Source organism: Callorhinus ursinus, unplaced genomic scaffold (assembly GCF_003265705.2).
Source record: "Callorhinus ursinus isolate GAN/ISIS: 27379988/994484 unplaced genomic scaffold, GSC_fseal_2.0 scaffold50, whole genome shotgun sequence".
NCBI lineage: Eukaryota > Metazoa > Chordata > Mammalia > Carnivora > Otariidae > Callorhinus > Callorhinus ursinus.
This window is the reverse complement of record NW_027397112.1, coordinates 8244768-8261132: the sequence shown is the minus strand read 5'-3', so window position 1 is coordinate 8261132 and position 16365 is coordinate 8244768. Positions and strand designations below refer to the sequence as shown.

Here is a 16365-nt window from a genome sequence, read left to right as displayed (position 1 = left end):
GGGCAGGTTCAGTAAATCACTGTTGTGGTGAAATATGGCTATAGAGCGAATCCCAGTATAAGGACTCTTGCTTTCCAAGACCCCGCACCTGAGGGACTTCTCTGTCTAGCTCCCCACACGTGGGATCAGAAAGCTCCCTCTGAAGTTCTCTTAAACTTCTGGGGTGCTCCATCTCCCCAGTACCTGTCAGTGCCAGGGCCATTTCTGTCCTGCAGGCAGAAATCTCGGGGGTACTAACCTTATAAAATGAGGTAAGTCACCAGATCACAGTCCCACATTACTCAAGAAGGTTGGCAAGGATATGAAGTATTTATCAATCTCTTCCAGGCACTCCCTGTTTCACACTTCTTCCTGTTGGCTGACTCTTCCATGCCCAATTTACTTGCTAGTAAAGCAAGTAAAGCAAGAGAGCTAGGCTCTCTTTTAGCCTACAGATATACAGGAAGAGGGGTCCTGTCATACATAAGGCACTGGAGTCCCAAGGCCTATAAAGCTCCTGCCTTCAAGGAGTTTACCATCTGGCAGAGAAGTAGTAAAAAGGAAACGATGGTAGGTCCACATCCATGCCTCTGGACAGCAGACCGGTGCCTGGAGCAATTCCCTAAGATTCTGAACCCATACTTCCCAGCTCAGGCCTTCTTCTTGACTCTGTGGCCTAGCCTGCATTCTTGTAAACTCCAAAGCCCGTTAATCATGCCCTCAAAACTCCAAGTTAAAAAACCTCAAAGTTCCTCAGGTATCCCCATGAGCCTGGAACATGCTCAACATATGCTTCTGGGTGAACGAAGCTGAAAGGAAAGGAGATGGGGCATGGGAGTATGAAGTGGGGTTTGGGCTCTCGGCAAGTCATTAAATCTCTCTGGGTATCAGTTTCTGATTCTACAAAGTAAGACGACTGGGTTGAATCTGCCTGTTAGCTCAGAAATGTGATGATCCATGATTTACCAGGCCTTCATCCCTCCTCAGGCTTTACTGCAGATTCTTCTAGCCCCAACCAATCAAAACATCCCCCAAAATGTTCCAGAGACACCAGAAAGACATCATCTACAATAAATTATTATGACTTCCTTAAAAAAAAAAAAAAAAAAAGCCCAAAACCCACATAAGAATTTGAAAGAGTTTTAAAGTCTTGATGCCTTTAAGCAGAGTCATTCCCAATCCTGGTCTTTCAACATCCCACTGTCTCCACTTATCTTGAAATATTTCAACATTGGAAATTAGTAATAATCTGATTCACTTAAGGTTCAGGGTGGGGAAAAGAAATACCATAGAAATAAACTAATGTTATGTAGGAGGAAATCGGTGACTCCCATGCGCACATTCTTGCTATAGATACTAAAACCAACTACCTCCTAAACTGAAAGGGTGATCTTGGTCTTCTCCAAACCACAAATCAGATAAGTGATTGAACTTTACCCTGGCACCAAAAGCCCTAAAGATTTCCTAGTACTGAACTAACAGATCAAGAGGACCTGGGATTGGTTTTCGAAGCAACTGTGGTTTGGTTCCCAGTCAGCTGAGTGCCAGAACTTCAGATAAACTTGTTCTTAATCTCTATGCATAAAGGAAACCGTTTTCTGCTTTGCAAAACCAGACCACAGCAAGTGGAAAATGAACCCTAACACAACTATAGGATAAGGTCACTCGATTGTTCAGAGAGAGGTGGTGCCTTTGAAGTCAGAGATTCCCCGAACCTGGCTTTACATCTTTGTTGCAGTATTTGAATTTAGCTAGAGAGCTTATAGATACTTCTACAATAGAAAAAAACTATTTAATTTTGTTTGTAAAAAATATATACATACCACATGTATATTTGGGAGCAGAGCCATCACAAAAACCAAAGAATTGCTGGCTCTGTTCCCTGAATTGTGGGGGTTTCTAAGATTTCCTTGATAGAATTTTAAACTTTCTCTTGTTATGTTGTCATTAAAAATTGGCAACAGTTACACTCAATACCTCATATTTGCTCAGTATTTTCAAACATACATGAGTTGTCAATACCAGTCCTTCAGGAGATTAGAAACAAACTAGGGTACAAACCCATACATTAATGCCAACACTGTGTGATGTGATGTCACTCAGAGTAGGGGAAGGGCTCTTGTCTAAGGGAGGACAAGTGGTCAGGGAAGGCCCCACGCTTGTGCTGCACCTTACAGGACAGGTGAGCGACACTGGATGAAACCACGGCCCACTGTTGTGGCAACTCCCAGGCCCTCATCTCCCTTGCTCTGCTCTAGGTTTTCTTTCTTTCCATAAAACTGTTACCAATTTTTCACAATAGGTTTATGTATTTATCATGCTATTGTGGCTTGACTCTCTACCAAGTAGAGGTTTTCGTGAGGGCATGTCTTGTTGTGTTCATTAATGTGCCCCAAGCACCTCAAATAGTGCTTACATATAATATATACCCAATAAAATGGGTGAATAAATAAATGAACAGATGGAATCCACCACATTCGGGAGCTAGGGAAGCTGGGAGGCCCAAAGCAGCCTTCCCAACTTCGACCACCCAGGTAAGGGTGGATGTAAAGCTGTAAAGCTGTACGGGGGCGGGGGGGGGGGGCGCTAGTCACTTTAACCTAAATGGTGTTCCTAATTTGGGAAGACATTTAGGAATAGGCTGGCCTAGATTTTCTAGTTTCATGCCTTATTTTATGGATGAGGAAAGGGAAAGGAAATAACTCATTTGTCCAAAGTCTCCTTGCTGGCTAGCACCCAACCCCTCCCCTCCCATCTCCCGCTCACTGAAAAAATACATGTGTATCATAGGGGTCAAAATACACATGAAAACAGGAGAGTGTGCCTATAAAACTACGTTTCAGAACAGCTAAAATGACAAACTACACCTATCTGTCTACTTGAGGAGTACAGAACTGGGATTTGCTTTCAGCATGAAGTTCGGTCAGGAAAACATGGCCCCTGTCCTGAAGTTCACCCAACTCTGTCAGGTCAGATGCCCGGCCCCATGCCCGGCCCCATGCAGAAGCTGTCATCAAAGAGTGACCTCCCAATCCAGGGCGTTAGAGTTGGTCAAGCCCAGTCAACGTAAAACTTAGAAGCAAGTTCCCCTTGCTTCTAAACCACCCATTTGGATTCCTAGGGTAACAACCAAGGCTAGTCCAGTCGCTTGAGACAACGAGCTGGCCAGCTCCCACGTGCGTTCTACTGTCAGTCCCTTCAACTGTGCACCTGCTGCAAAATCCCCAAGGGCTGATGAATAATCTGGATATCCAGCCCTCCCAGGAGAAGGGAAGTATCACAAACCGTACCCTCCCACGATTGGCTTCCAACCCACATTCTCACCCTGATAAGATAGTTCCTTTTTGTTTATATGCTTCATTCTTGTACTTTATCAAACCTACTCCTTTCACACATTTCTTCCACACCCACTCCCCTTAGCTGCTTCACTCTGGCTCCAGCAGGCTCTTTTAACTCAGAGAGGGAGGCGCCTGGATGGCTCAGTCCCGTGAAGCGTCTGCCTTCAGCTCAGGTCACAATCCTAGGGCCCTGGGATCGAGCCCCCGTGGGGATCCCTGCTCAATGGGGAGTCTGCTTCTCCCTCTGCCCCTTCCCCAACTTGTGCACGCACACACGTGCTCTCTCACTCATTCTCTCACAAAAATAAATAAAATCTTTAAAAGAAAAACAACTCAGAGAGGGTACTGTAAAGGAACCCGGAAGCCAGAATTATTCTGATTCCTTAGGCCTCTTAACATATGGAGAAGGCAAAAATACCAAGTAAGAATGAAGTAGAACTTTAAATAATTCTAAACATCTTATAATTCAATGATTAAGTGTATTCAATACAAAGCCAGTTTTGGGGCGCCTGGGTGGCTCAGATGACTGAGTGTCTGCCTTCGGCTCAGGTCATGATCTCCAGGTCCTGGAATCCAGTCCCAGTGTCAGGCTCCCAACTAAGCGGGGAGTTGGCCTCTCCCTCTCCCCCTGCTTGTGCTCTCTCTTTCTCATGAATAAATAAAATCTTAAAAAAAAATACAAAGCCAGTTTATAAGCTAAAGCTGATTTCTTAAAAAGCAATTTTTTAAAAGATTTTATTTATTTATTTGTCGGAGAGATAGAGAGGGAGAGAGAAAGAGAGCACAAGCAGGCAGGGTGGCAGGAAGAGGGAGAGGGAGAAGCAGGCTTCCCGCTGAGCAGGGAGCCCGATGCAGGGCTCGATCCCAGGATCCTGGGATCATGACCTGAGCCGAAGGCAGACGCTTAACCGACTGAGCCACCCAGGCGTCCCTAAAAAGGAATTTCAGTAGTCAGTACTTGCAGCCTGGAATTACTTGTTGATTAAAAGTTGGGCACTACAATATATTAGAAAAAGCAATGCGAACTGGTCCATTACTAGTTCTGCCACTAACTAGCAGAATGTATCAATCTCAGTTTCTCTACAGAATGAGCCAAACCTGTCTCCAGTCTGGTCTAGCGCTCTGTGATGTGACAGGGCACAGGGAGATGCATTTGCTCTGTCCACGATTAACTACAAGAATTACCTGACAGCACATTAGAATCATCTGGGGCTTAGGGGGAAAAAAAAATTTTTTTTAAAGGGTGCTGGGCTCCATTCCTAGAGATTCCAATTTCAGTCACCTTGGGTGGTGCCTGAACAGAGGGTTTTTAAAGAGCACCCCAGGTGACTCTAGGTGACTAATTCAGCCAGGTCTGAGAGGCACTGCCTCAAGTAACACATTCCTAGTTGCAGCTGTGGCCCTCTAGGCAGGTGTTTCTCTCACTCCCAAAGGCCCCCTCAGGAGTGACAGGTTGTTAAGAGAAAAGAGATCTGGTTCAGTTTGGTCAACAAACTCCTATGACCCAACTGTAGATCAATGACAATATCCAGGGATTCTGACAGCACCGTTTGTTCACAAAACGTATGAAAAAACCTGGTTTCCCTGGCAAACACTTCTGCAGCCTAGACAAACAATTATTCCCTCATCTGAAATGGGGGGTGAGGAAATAATCCACTGGAGAAAGCGCTGGTTTTGAATTATAATTATAGTCTACTAACTACGGAAATCATGTTTAATACATAAGAGGACAACCCTATACCAAGGTTCATTTTTTAACAATGAAACACCATGCTGAGTGAAAAATGAAACTGACTCGGAATAATCACAGACCATTTATCTCGCAGGGTTTGGCAATGGAAAAATTAATCTCATTACTGATGTGAGGAGCCCATCAAGAGGGTCCCACATACTACGGTTGATGCCCACCCAACCAAGTATCCTGGAAGGCCCTCTCACGCTGTAGAAACACTACTGATGAGATCCCATTAAAGGGTACAGCAACATCTTCCTCCCCCCCCAACTCCCCCCTAAGAAATCCACAACCCACATGCCTGACGATAAAACAGCTCCTTGTTTTATTGGTCTTAAAGAGCTTCAAAAAGGAATATTTAATCATTATCTGCTGAGTGCTCCCTGCAATGGGTATGGCCAACTCACCATGCTAAATGCCACAGAGGATACAGATAAGCAAGACAAGGTCCCTTCCTTCTAGGGCAAACCAGCAAGAGAAGCAACAGCCCTCCCCCTGCCCCACCAGGGCACCTTCTTGGGGGTCTCCTCTCTCCCTCATTACACTCTCCCGAGACCCACCAAAGCTAACCTTCGTCCCTCCACTATGGTCCAAGGGCCAAGGCCGCTCTCTCTCCTGTCACCACAGACCCACGTCCTGGTGCCAGAACCGCTTGGGAGGTAAGGGCCTCTGCAAAGGTCAACACCCCAGGCCCAGCCTGATGATTAGAGGGTTCTAGCTTTTCAGGATTCTGTACCAAAAACTGCACCATGGAAGAGCAACTCTGGTTAAAGGCTTTTAAGACATGAACTTTCAGTTTTGCTATTTCAGAAACATTTCTGGGCAAGATCTTACTGAAAAACATGCACCTGCTTGGTTATTATTAGACCTAAGCGAAGAAATGAGCTTCAACTATGACCTGGTTTTAAGGGCCTCTGAATCTCCACTCTATCCACCATCACTGTACTTGGCTCCAGAGTTGAAAATGCTCTTTCTCGCTGATGGAGAGTCTCAGGTGAAGGCAATGTTTCCACCTCAAAGCTGCATCTTTCTACTACTGGAACAAAGGGTAAGAGGCCATGACTTTCATGGGAGGAACAAGACCATTTTCTGAGCATGTTCCTGAAGCTTCCAAGGAAGTCTACTTTCTTCTCTGCCCAGTCCTTCTCTAGAGCCAATCTCTCCTTGTAACATGGTCGGTCACCTGCTCAGGGTGTGACTGGAGTAAACTGATGTTCTAACAAACCCACCGGACATAAGCACTGTAGGAGCTGCTCTTCAAAGGGAAGCAGGAGGATTAGATTCAAAGTTCAGTTCCACCACTGAAGCATGATCTTGGACAGGTCACCAGCCCTCTCTGGCGTCAGCTTCCTCACCTGTCCACTCTGGGGAGCACAGCAGAGCAGCTATTGTTCAACTTGGGAGGGGAGGACATGGTATATGCCCCAAATATCACCCTCCAAGGTTCTAATGTGCTCCCACTGTTACTGATGGATGTGTACTGTCCTGTTCCTTACTTGGGGTGGGGAAAATACGGAGAGCCACTGGGCTAGATCAACAAGACTCCTTCTACCCTGACTCTAGTTATCTTGGGAGGGTATCCATTTATTTGTATATGCTCCCACTGCTCACAATATTTCTGGAGTTTTTTGGAAATCCCCTTAAAGAATATACTTTTGAATCCCCTAAGTGATAGAAAGTGTTCAGTTGGTTTTTAAAAACAACCAAAAATCAAATACAAGTGTCCTCAATAAATTATACATGTCCTCAATAAATTATACAATCAAGTTGAGTAACAGTTTTGATCAAAATTTCAGTGTGAACCATGTAGAAGTTATATTCAAGCAAGTACCAGAAGGAATTGGGAAAGGTTTTAAATTGTGTATCATTGGCTTAAGAGTAAATATTTTTTAGGGTTCCTGAATTATTAAATGGGTTAAAAAATTCCTAAATGAAATATTGAAAAGTAAAAAAAAAAAAAAAATTTTTTTTCCAACTGATTTGTATGACATGAACCCTGACCCTTGAAGGGGTGATTATTTGGAAAGACACAACATTCTTTTGGATGAGTTAGTTTAGGTATGTTTGTGGAAAAGACAAAACACCACCAAAGGCATCACTCCATTGTCAAGTGGTACCTGAATCTTCCCAGGAAAAACACCTGTCCGGACAAGCTATATGTTTTAAGAACTATGGTCTCTACAAGGGACAGTCAATGCACCAACTCTTGATTTATTAACAGCCTTGAGGCAAAAACTTAAATGGCCTCATGACAAACTACAGAAAGAATCTTGTCTGCAGAAGGTCGGCTACCCTCAAAACCAAACTTGCAGAATTATCCCGAGGTATTTCAGGGTGTTTATGGGAGCCACATCTGCTAGAAAGCTGATCTGAAACCACTGCAGACCAAAGGACTCTGCAAACAAGTCACTTAACAAATCAGAATAAAACATTTCTCAGCAGCTTTTAGGTATAGAAGGGGTCATCAAGACACTGCTGAGGTTATTTACATCTTCAAAATATAAACAAAACAAGATCTAAACATTCCATTTTCACTTGACCTAAAATCCACACTACTAAAAGAAAACAGGTTACTTTAAAACGGTTGCTATAAAACCAATTTAAAGGTTAGTTTTGTGCTTTTTTAAAACATCAAGTATTCCCTGGAGGCTGGGGAAGAAGGCAAGAGTAAATAAGATTAGAAAATTCTGGTTCTGAGAATTTATTCCAAGGAAATAATTAGGCAGTTAAGATATGCTCAGCAACAGGGGCGCCTGGGTGGCTCAGTCAATTAAGGCTCAGGCAGTTCATTCAGCTCAGGTCATGATCTCAGGGTCCTTGGATGGAGCCCCCCATCAGGCTCCCTGCTCAGCGCAAAGTCTGCTTCTCCCTCTCCCTCTGCCTGTCTCTCTGCCTACTTTGCTCTCTCTCTCTGTCAAATAAATAAATAAAATCTTAAAAAAAAAAAAGGGAAAAAAAAGATATACTTAGCAACAAGAGGTTTATCACATTGTTGTTTTTTCTTTTTAAAAAAGATTGTATTTAGGGCGCCTGGGTGGCTCAGTTGGTTAAGCGACTGCCTTCGGCTCAGGTCATGATCCTGGAGTCCTGGGATCGAGTCCCACATCGGGCTCCCTGCTCAGCAGGGAGTCTGCTTCTCCCTCTGACCCTCTTCCCTCTCGTGCTATCTCTTATTCTCTCTCTCAAATAAATAAATACAATCTTTAAAAAAAAAGATTGTATTTATTTGAGTGAGAGAGAGAGAATGAGCAGGGGAAGGAGCAGAGTAGAGGGAGAAGCAGACTCCCCGCTGAGCTGGGAGCTGATGCGGGGCTTGATCCTAGGACCCTGAGATTATGACCTGAGCCAAAGGCACTTAACCGACTGAGCCACCCAGGCACCCCATCACATTGCTTATAGTAATGAAAATCAAAAACAGCCTCAATATCTAAATGGCTGAATGGCCAAATTATGGTATATCCAAAAAAACAAAACAAAACCAAAAAATCACGGTATATCCATTCAGAGAAGTAGTATGCCACTGTGAGAATAATGTTGCAGAATTAAATTTATTGACACAGAAAGATCTAGGATATGTTCCAGTTTGGGGAAGAAAAATATCTATGCAAATATGTGCACAGAAGAAAATGTCTGGAAGGATATATATCAAGACATTAGATCAGCCATCAGGGAAATGCAAATCAAAACCATAATGAATTAGCACTTCATACCCACTAGGCTGACTACAGTCAAAAAGAGAATATCAAGTGTTGGTGAGGATGTGAAGTTAGAACCCTCCTACATTGCAAGTAGGAATGTCAATTAGTACAGGTGCTTTGGAAAATTGTTTGCCAGTTCCTTAAAAGATTAAACATACTTACCACATGACCCAGAAATCTCACGCCTAGGTATATACTCGAGAAAAATGAAAATACATGGCCATTCAAAAATCTGTAAACAAATGTTCATGGCAGCATTATTCATAACAGCCAAAAAGGGGAAAAAACCCAAATGTCCATCAACTTATGAATGGATAAACAAAATGTGGTATATCCACATAATGGACTATTATTCAGCAATAAAAAAAGAACAAAACATCAATACAACATGAATGAACCTTGAAAACATTATGCTAATGAAAGAAGCCAGTTACAAAAGATCATATGCAGCATGATTCTATTTCTATGAAATGTCCAGGGCAAATCTATAGATAGAGAAAGATTTCTGGCTGCCAGAGGCTGGGAGGTAAGTGGGAAATGGGGAGTGACAGCTAATAGGTATGGAGTTTCTTTTGGGGATGATGAAAATATTACAAAATTGTGATGTTTGCACAGTTCTGTGAATATACTAAAAACCATTGAATTATATACTTTAAATGGGTGAACTGTAGGATATGTGAATTATGTCAATAAAGCTCTTAAAAATGTTAACAGAGATAATGTTTGGATAGTACAGGTTTACTGTTTTAATTTACTTATCTAAGCTTTTTCACATTTCTATAAAAATAGGATTACTTTGAGGGATTTTTGAAAATCTTCCCATGTTACACAGAAAGCACCAAACAGAGAAGATTTGAAGAAAGGGAAATATACCTTTCCTTATAATAGTAAGAAGACTAGAAACAACCCATATGATCCCAGTAGGGTGGCCACTAGGCAAAGCATGGTTTATTACCATACCGATCCTGGTCAGTAAGACCCGTCTCCAACCTCAGGCTGGGCACAGAAGGCTCAAATGCTTTTGGCATGGATGATGGTTTACCAAGGTGCTAGTCAAAGTGACAAATTCAATAACATACTCAGAAAATATCCTAACAGTTACAGAAAACTTCTGTGAAACTAAACATAAATACAGAACACATTATTTTTATGCTGCTGTATTTGCTGTGTCTGTACATGAACAAAGATCATATGATAATCAGAAGTGATGCAGAGGGCTGCCTGGCTGGTTCAGTCGAGCATGTGACTCTTGATCTCAGGGTTGTGAGTTCAAGCCCCATATTGGGCATAGAGCTTACATTAAAAAAAAAAAAGAAAGAAAGAAAGAAATTACGTAGAAACTAAAAATAACTTTAAAAAAAAGAATGCAAGCAGGGAGCTTATGATTACTTTTAAAAGTTCTACTTTTCCTAGCCCATATCTTGTCTGTGGCATTCACTTAAATATCACTAAGAATGTGTTGCTCTGAGGCAAGGAAGTCTGAAACCAAACAGGGGATATAGGTGAAGATAAAGATAGAAAAAAAAAAAAAATCCCCAACCCCTGGGAAATATAGCCAACCAGCATGTTTATTATTCACAAACTATGATTCACTGTCCCTATTTTTTAAGCCAGCATCACACTCTAATCATATTGCTAGGTTACAGGCCCCTAGTTATTTGTGCATAATAAAAACTGAATCCATTAAAATAATACATTACATTTTTCTCGCCTATATCATCTCTTTAGAGAGAACATTTGATCATTATAAAACATAGACACTATTGAACCTAAAGATTACTTTGGATCCCCAAACCAGAGAGGTTTCCAGTGAAAATGAAATCTTTATCCAAAGATTCCTCAACCTGAAAAATGGAGTCAAAATCTGATGCAGGCAAAGAACTCTCTCCCCCGCAGGACCATGCAAGTGGCACTATTCTGTCCAGACAAGAAGAAACCTTTACGTAGCTCACTGGTTTTATGTTCAGGAATATGATCTATTGTTGAACACTCTCAAGAGGAACTCTCATACACATTTTCTCTTGTGCTCTGAGAAGCTAAACTACTGTGGAAAGCCCAATGGGCAGGCAGGTTAATGAACCTAAACACACACACACGTGAACAACTACAGTCCAATTTCATGATCAGCAGCCCTGATATGAGCTTAATGAAACATTCTCCTCACGGCCGCAGTATAAATACTTGATATTGCCTTGTAGGATCATTCCTGCGCATGATAACTATCAGAGCAAATGATAAGCAAGGACATTTTTAGTTAAGACTCATGTCTCAGATGGTATCCTCAGTGTGTTTTCGTACACACATGGTCCTCAGTTCTAAGTGACGTTGTTTATTCTCCTCTAAAACCAAAACACTGGCTGAATAAAAGAAATCGTATATATTATAGTTGAAGAAAGCATTTTGCCTCACATGCTACAAATCTGTTTGGTACTTGACAGAAATGGTACATAAACACCATTAAATGAGAACTACAGGACAGCGATGATGTAACACAAACCAACACTGGGTACAAGATCCAGGCCCAGGAAGGAGGGAAAACACTCACTAAATAAGCACAATTTGGATTAACAGGAGACAGCCTGAAGTAGGTAACACCGATGTTACTGCATTTTGGATATGATAGCCTCGAATTTCAGCCTAGGATGAGTCAATGTCTGGCTCAATCAGACACACACTCTTGAAAGAAACTCACAGTACTGCTCCCAACGCCCTAGTTATTTCATCAATCAAAAAGAAACAGCACTGGGGCACCTGGCTGGCTCAGTCAGTAGAGCACGTGACTCTTGATCTCAGGGTCATGAGTTCGAGCTCCACACTGGGTGTAGAGATTACTTAAAATAAATTTAAAACTTAAAAAAAGAGCATTGAAAAATATTCTTTGCAGAGGCATAGTATAACGTTAAAAAAAATGACAGTAAAAACATGGGGGGGTTACATTTATTACCTATGATATGCAAGGTGCCCTCACATGTGCTAGTTCTCCCTGCTTCATGTATCAGGAAAGACTCTCTAAAAAGTAATTCGTCTGAGGGCACAGCTAACCAGTGTCCAGTTTGAACTCAGGTTTGTCCAATTTTACACCCAATATGTTTTGCGGGACATCACTGTTGCCTAGTTTAACTGCAAACTCTGCAATGGGTTCCATTTAGAATTTAAAATAATAATTCTATGTGTGGGGATCAAAATTTTTACTGGTAGATAATTCTGGGAGTGAAATTGACATTTTACTTACAAAGCAGTTACACTAAAATGTAACTTTTTGATAAGGGTCTGGAATATTTTACCATGAACTTTGAGAAGTTTGGATTTCTAAATACAATTTGGAAATATTTACACAAACTGAAACTATAGTCCCAACTAAAGCTAAATAGTTATTTTTGGCTCTAAGTTACTCAATAACTAAAATACTAGAATCCTGTGAAATAACAGCCCATGGAAAGATGTGGCAAAGAAAACCATATATATCTAAGCCCTGATATGAAATGATCGATTTCCATATCATTTGTTTGGTCATTCTATTTAATACTCTTATTTATGAATAGATGCCGAGGAAGAGTTAACCAACGTGAAGTGTTCAAGTTCAAAATGTGACCCTAGTTGTGAAAGTGGATTATCTTTTTTAATTAGAAGAAAAACCTGGAACACCTGGGTGGCTCAGTCTGTTAAGCATCTGCCTTGGGCTCAGGGTCCTGGGATCAAACCCCATGGGGCTCCCTGGTCAGCCCAGAGTCAGCTTCTTCCTCTCCCTCTGCTCCCTCCCCCTTCCCCCGCTTGTGTTCTAAAATAAATAAAATCTCAAAAAAAAAAAAAAACTTACATGAGTTCTACTGCGAAGTGTGTACAAATTTTCCCCTTAGAAAAACCCCAAATTTGAAAAGGGTGATCTTATATTTTACTTCATCTATTTCCAAATTCTTGTCACTCCAAGAGCACAGACTATTATTTACCAAGTGCATAACCTCCGAAGACTTCACACTGTGGTACTCAGGTACACACATGTCAATTCTCCACCTGGACACCTGGTACATGATATACCATATTAAAAGGTACATAGTGGAAGTCATTAAACAAGAACCTGAACCAATGTACCATACCCACAACCTGAACAAGTTTTTTTTTTTTTTTAAGATTTTTTTATTTATTTGAGAGAGAGAATGAGAGATAGAGAGCACGAGAGGGAAGACGGTCAGAGGGAGAAACAGTCTCCCCGCCGAGCAGGGAGCCCGATGTGGGACTCGATCCCAGGACTCCAGGATCATGACCTGAGCCGAAGGCAGTCGCTTAACCAACTGAGCCACCCAGGCGCCCTGAACAAGGAGTTTTAAAAAAAAAAAAAAAAAAAAAAACCACTAATTTAGGTTTTTTTCAACTAGAAGGAAAAAAGCCAAGTCTGTCCACAAAATGTCCTCCCCAGCCACGGGGCCCAAATCCACAGCCTGAGTAAAGGCCTTAAATAGTTAAATAAATGTAATCCAGGCGCTTCTCTCCAGGAAAAGATGAAAAGACGTTTCATACGGCTCCACAGTGCTCTTACGTGAGGAGACAAGTCTTTCATTTAAAGTTCTGAAGCGGCTTCACCGCTGTCCCACATGGGATCTTTTAAAAAGAGTGTAAATCCCACAGCTTAACTTGCTTCACGAAGTCTTGGTGCACAAAAGGAAGCCTCCTGCCTCTGAATACTTAGAAACCTGCAAGGCAGGTAAGCAGAATCACACTCGCAGGGAAAAATGCTTGCCCGCACCCCGTGGCATTCGTTTCCCAAAGTTCTCGCATTTTTAAAAGTTCAAACAAGGATTATAAACGCAAGACATTCCTTCCCCTCGACTGTAGGGCCCCTTCCATCCTTGCCCCGAGGCCACCGCCAGGCAGAGCGGGCGCCCACCTGTGGGAAGGGTCCGGCAGGTGGGGCGGCCTCCCAAGCGCCCGGGGCCTTCGAGAGGCCCCAAGGTGCCGCCGGGACGCCGCAAAGTTGTGCGGGAGCGCACGGGGCCCCGGGAGACGCTGCCCGTGACAGCCGCGCTGGCCGGCGAGGCCCCTCGGGTGGCGGGCGCCTCGGCCCGGCCGACGGCGGCCGCCACTCAGACCGGCCCGGAGGTGCTCGCTCCCTGCCGGGCGCCGTCTCCTACGCCCTGCCCGAGCCTCCGCTGGGGCGCGCGGGGCCTTGGGCCGCCACCGCCGCCGCGCTCCCGGCTCGGACCCCAGTCCGCCCCGCGCCGTCCCTCACCCCACGCTCCCCCGGTCACTCACCCCGGGGCCAGGCAGCAGCAGCAGCGCCAGCAGCGCCAGCAGTAGCCGGGCCGGCATGGCGAGGACTCGGGCCTGGCTCCCGGCCCAGCCGGCCGGCTCCGGGGGGGCGGTGCGGGCGAGCGGGCGGGCTGAGGACGGGGCGGGGGCGCCGCGACGACAGCGCCGCGGCGGCCGGACTTCAGCGGACGCAGAGCTGACTAGGCGGTGGCAGCACCCCCATGCCCAGCCCTATAAAGCGCCGGGTGTCGGGGCTTCTTCCGGTCGGGGCGGGGCCGGGGGCGGGGCCGACCTAGGGGCGGCCCCGAAACTGGGCGGGGGCCGGGCCCGGAGGCGGGGTCTGGGCGGGGCCGTGCCGGAGGGGCGGGGCCGGGGCGGGCCGGAGCGGGGCCGGGGCGGTGCTGGCTTCCCGCTGGCCGGGCGTCAGGCGGCCGCCGCTCCTGGGGGAGAAGGACCAGGCCTGGGTGTCCGGCGTGTAGGGGCGCTGAGCGATTGAGGCAGGGAGCTTTGCCGAGGGCTGAGGGAGGTCGGCAATCCCGCCCTGCGGGTGCACCCCTTCCCCAGGCGGTCCCGCCAACCCCGCGGAGAGACCCGCTGCGTTAAGACTCGGAAGACTCGATCACGGGAAAGGCCAGGAGACTGGCGGTGCCAGTTGTCCAGAGCCCCCGATTCGTCTTTCCGTCGTGGTGGAATCATGGGCGACCTCCGGAGCCAGGGTCAGCAGCTGGCAGGGATTCCAGCAAACACAACAGTTCTGCCATGCGCGCAAGTCCACAGCTCTAGGGTCCTCCTGCTGTTTCTCAGCTAGCCCCAAGGCCCTTTTCTTCCCTTTGCCCTCAGGAATTCCCCTCAAATCTCGTCCAACAGCTATCTCTTCCCTTTGTAATAAACTACAGCCAAGTCATTCTCCAAAAATTATAAGCAAAGAAGGAAACCATTTCAGCGGCTTGCGTTGTGTGTTTATGAGGCATTTAGTAGATGTGACTTGGTGGAGCTAGAGATGACGTGTGTCACAACTCATTGGAGGGAGTGGGTGTGTTGAGGACTCATACAAGACCTATTTGAGGATTATGGACTATTAACCTGAATTTAAAATCTGGCACCTATATGGTCACTGGGTCCCATGCTGCTCTCCACTTGGGTGGAAGTGGAGAGAGAAGACATTGTTTGTAACAAGATAAACTAAGATTCAAAGCATAGCATTTACATATCCTTGGAGAAAAAGAAAAAGGGGATAGCAACTTCTCTAATTTTTCCTGACTTCCTCACCTGACAGCCTAAGATTTTTCAGGGTTTGGGGAAAAAGGAGTAGGCAATGCTAGAGAAAACAGCAAAGAAGTAGCAGACTACTGACCAAATGTCTGGTCTGTGTGCACTGTGGATCAACCCTATTCCAGTATAAGACAGATAGATGCTCATTGGTAGCCCAAATCCCATAAACAGAGTCCCCTATTCCCAGCCACCAATGCCTGGATTGAAGTCAAGGGACCAATCTCTACCACTGCTAGAGAATCTAACACCAATTTTTAAGAGTGGGATGAATCTTGGCAACTGTGAAAGTGGTAGACACATTTTGAAAAGTGTTATCTGCACGTTTCAATGTAGAGAGGTTTGGGATTGACAGATGTGTGGAAGCAGAGGCTCCATCACTCCTAGGCTGTGTAGCCAGGTGTCCAGGGAGGAGCCTACAACACAGAAACTGGGAGGAGCTTTTTTAATAATTACCTGTCCAGCTTGCAAGCTGACGACAGGATCTGCAAGACCACGTTTGAGTTAAAAGTGGAGCTTGACTAGAAAATGCTGCTTTCACATCCCTTCTCTGGTGCTTCTTCTCAAACAGAGTAAGTCTAGGAGGGGAACTTTCTGTGCGGGAACTCTGGCAGCCCTTTGACAATTCAAAATGTCATTGTGACCTTGTAAGAACAGTAGATGAAACACAAAGGGGAATCTGACTCATCTGACTCATAAGTCAGCTTTAAAGATCTAATGAAGAAAAAAAAATCTGTCCCAAGGAGTAGGTATATTTTGCATCTTGTACTCAGTTGGACCAAATCCCCAGGCTTTAACTGCACTATTATAGGTTCTCTGAATTTCTTATGCACCAATTAGATTGTTCTTAGACTTAATCAGTTCCCACGTTTTATGCACTTCTCCACTTGATCGGCAAGTCCTATGGTAAACTCTGGTTTTATTTATGGTAGCATTGCCCATTAGGTTGCTCCAAAGTTAAGTACTATTTTAAAAGCTTTTTGCTTAATGATAAAGCTAAAGCTGGCATCACTGATAAATAAAAACAGAAACGGAAATACTTTTGTAGGGTGCCTTTGAAGTGGACCTGCCCCTATAAAAGACCTGAAAACGGGCAGTAAGTGAC

At 44.5% G+C, this 16365-nt stretch overlaps 1 protein-coding gene across 4 annotated transcripts in view; it reads right to left on the bottom strand.

Annotated features, from left to right (window-relative positions):
* The window catches only part of ERN1 (endoplasmic reticulum to nucleus signaling 1), a 79020-nt gene extending 64815 nt beyond the window's left edge, over window positions 1-14205 (bottom strand). For all 4 annotated transcript variants that reach the window (XM_025890136.2, XM_025890137.2, XM_073883284.1 and 1 more), the window contains exon 1: window positions 13995-14205. In XM_025890136.2, coding sequence (XP_025745921.1) covers window positions 13995-14051 — 57 coding nt within the window. In that variant the 5' untranslated portion in view covers window positions 14052-14205. The remainder of the gene's footprint in view (window positions 1-13994) is intronic.
* Window positions 14206-16365: the final 2160 nt, after the last annotated feature.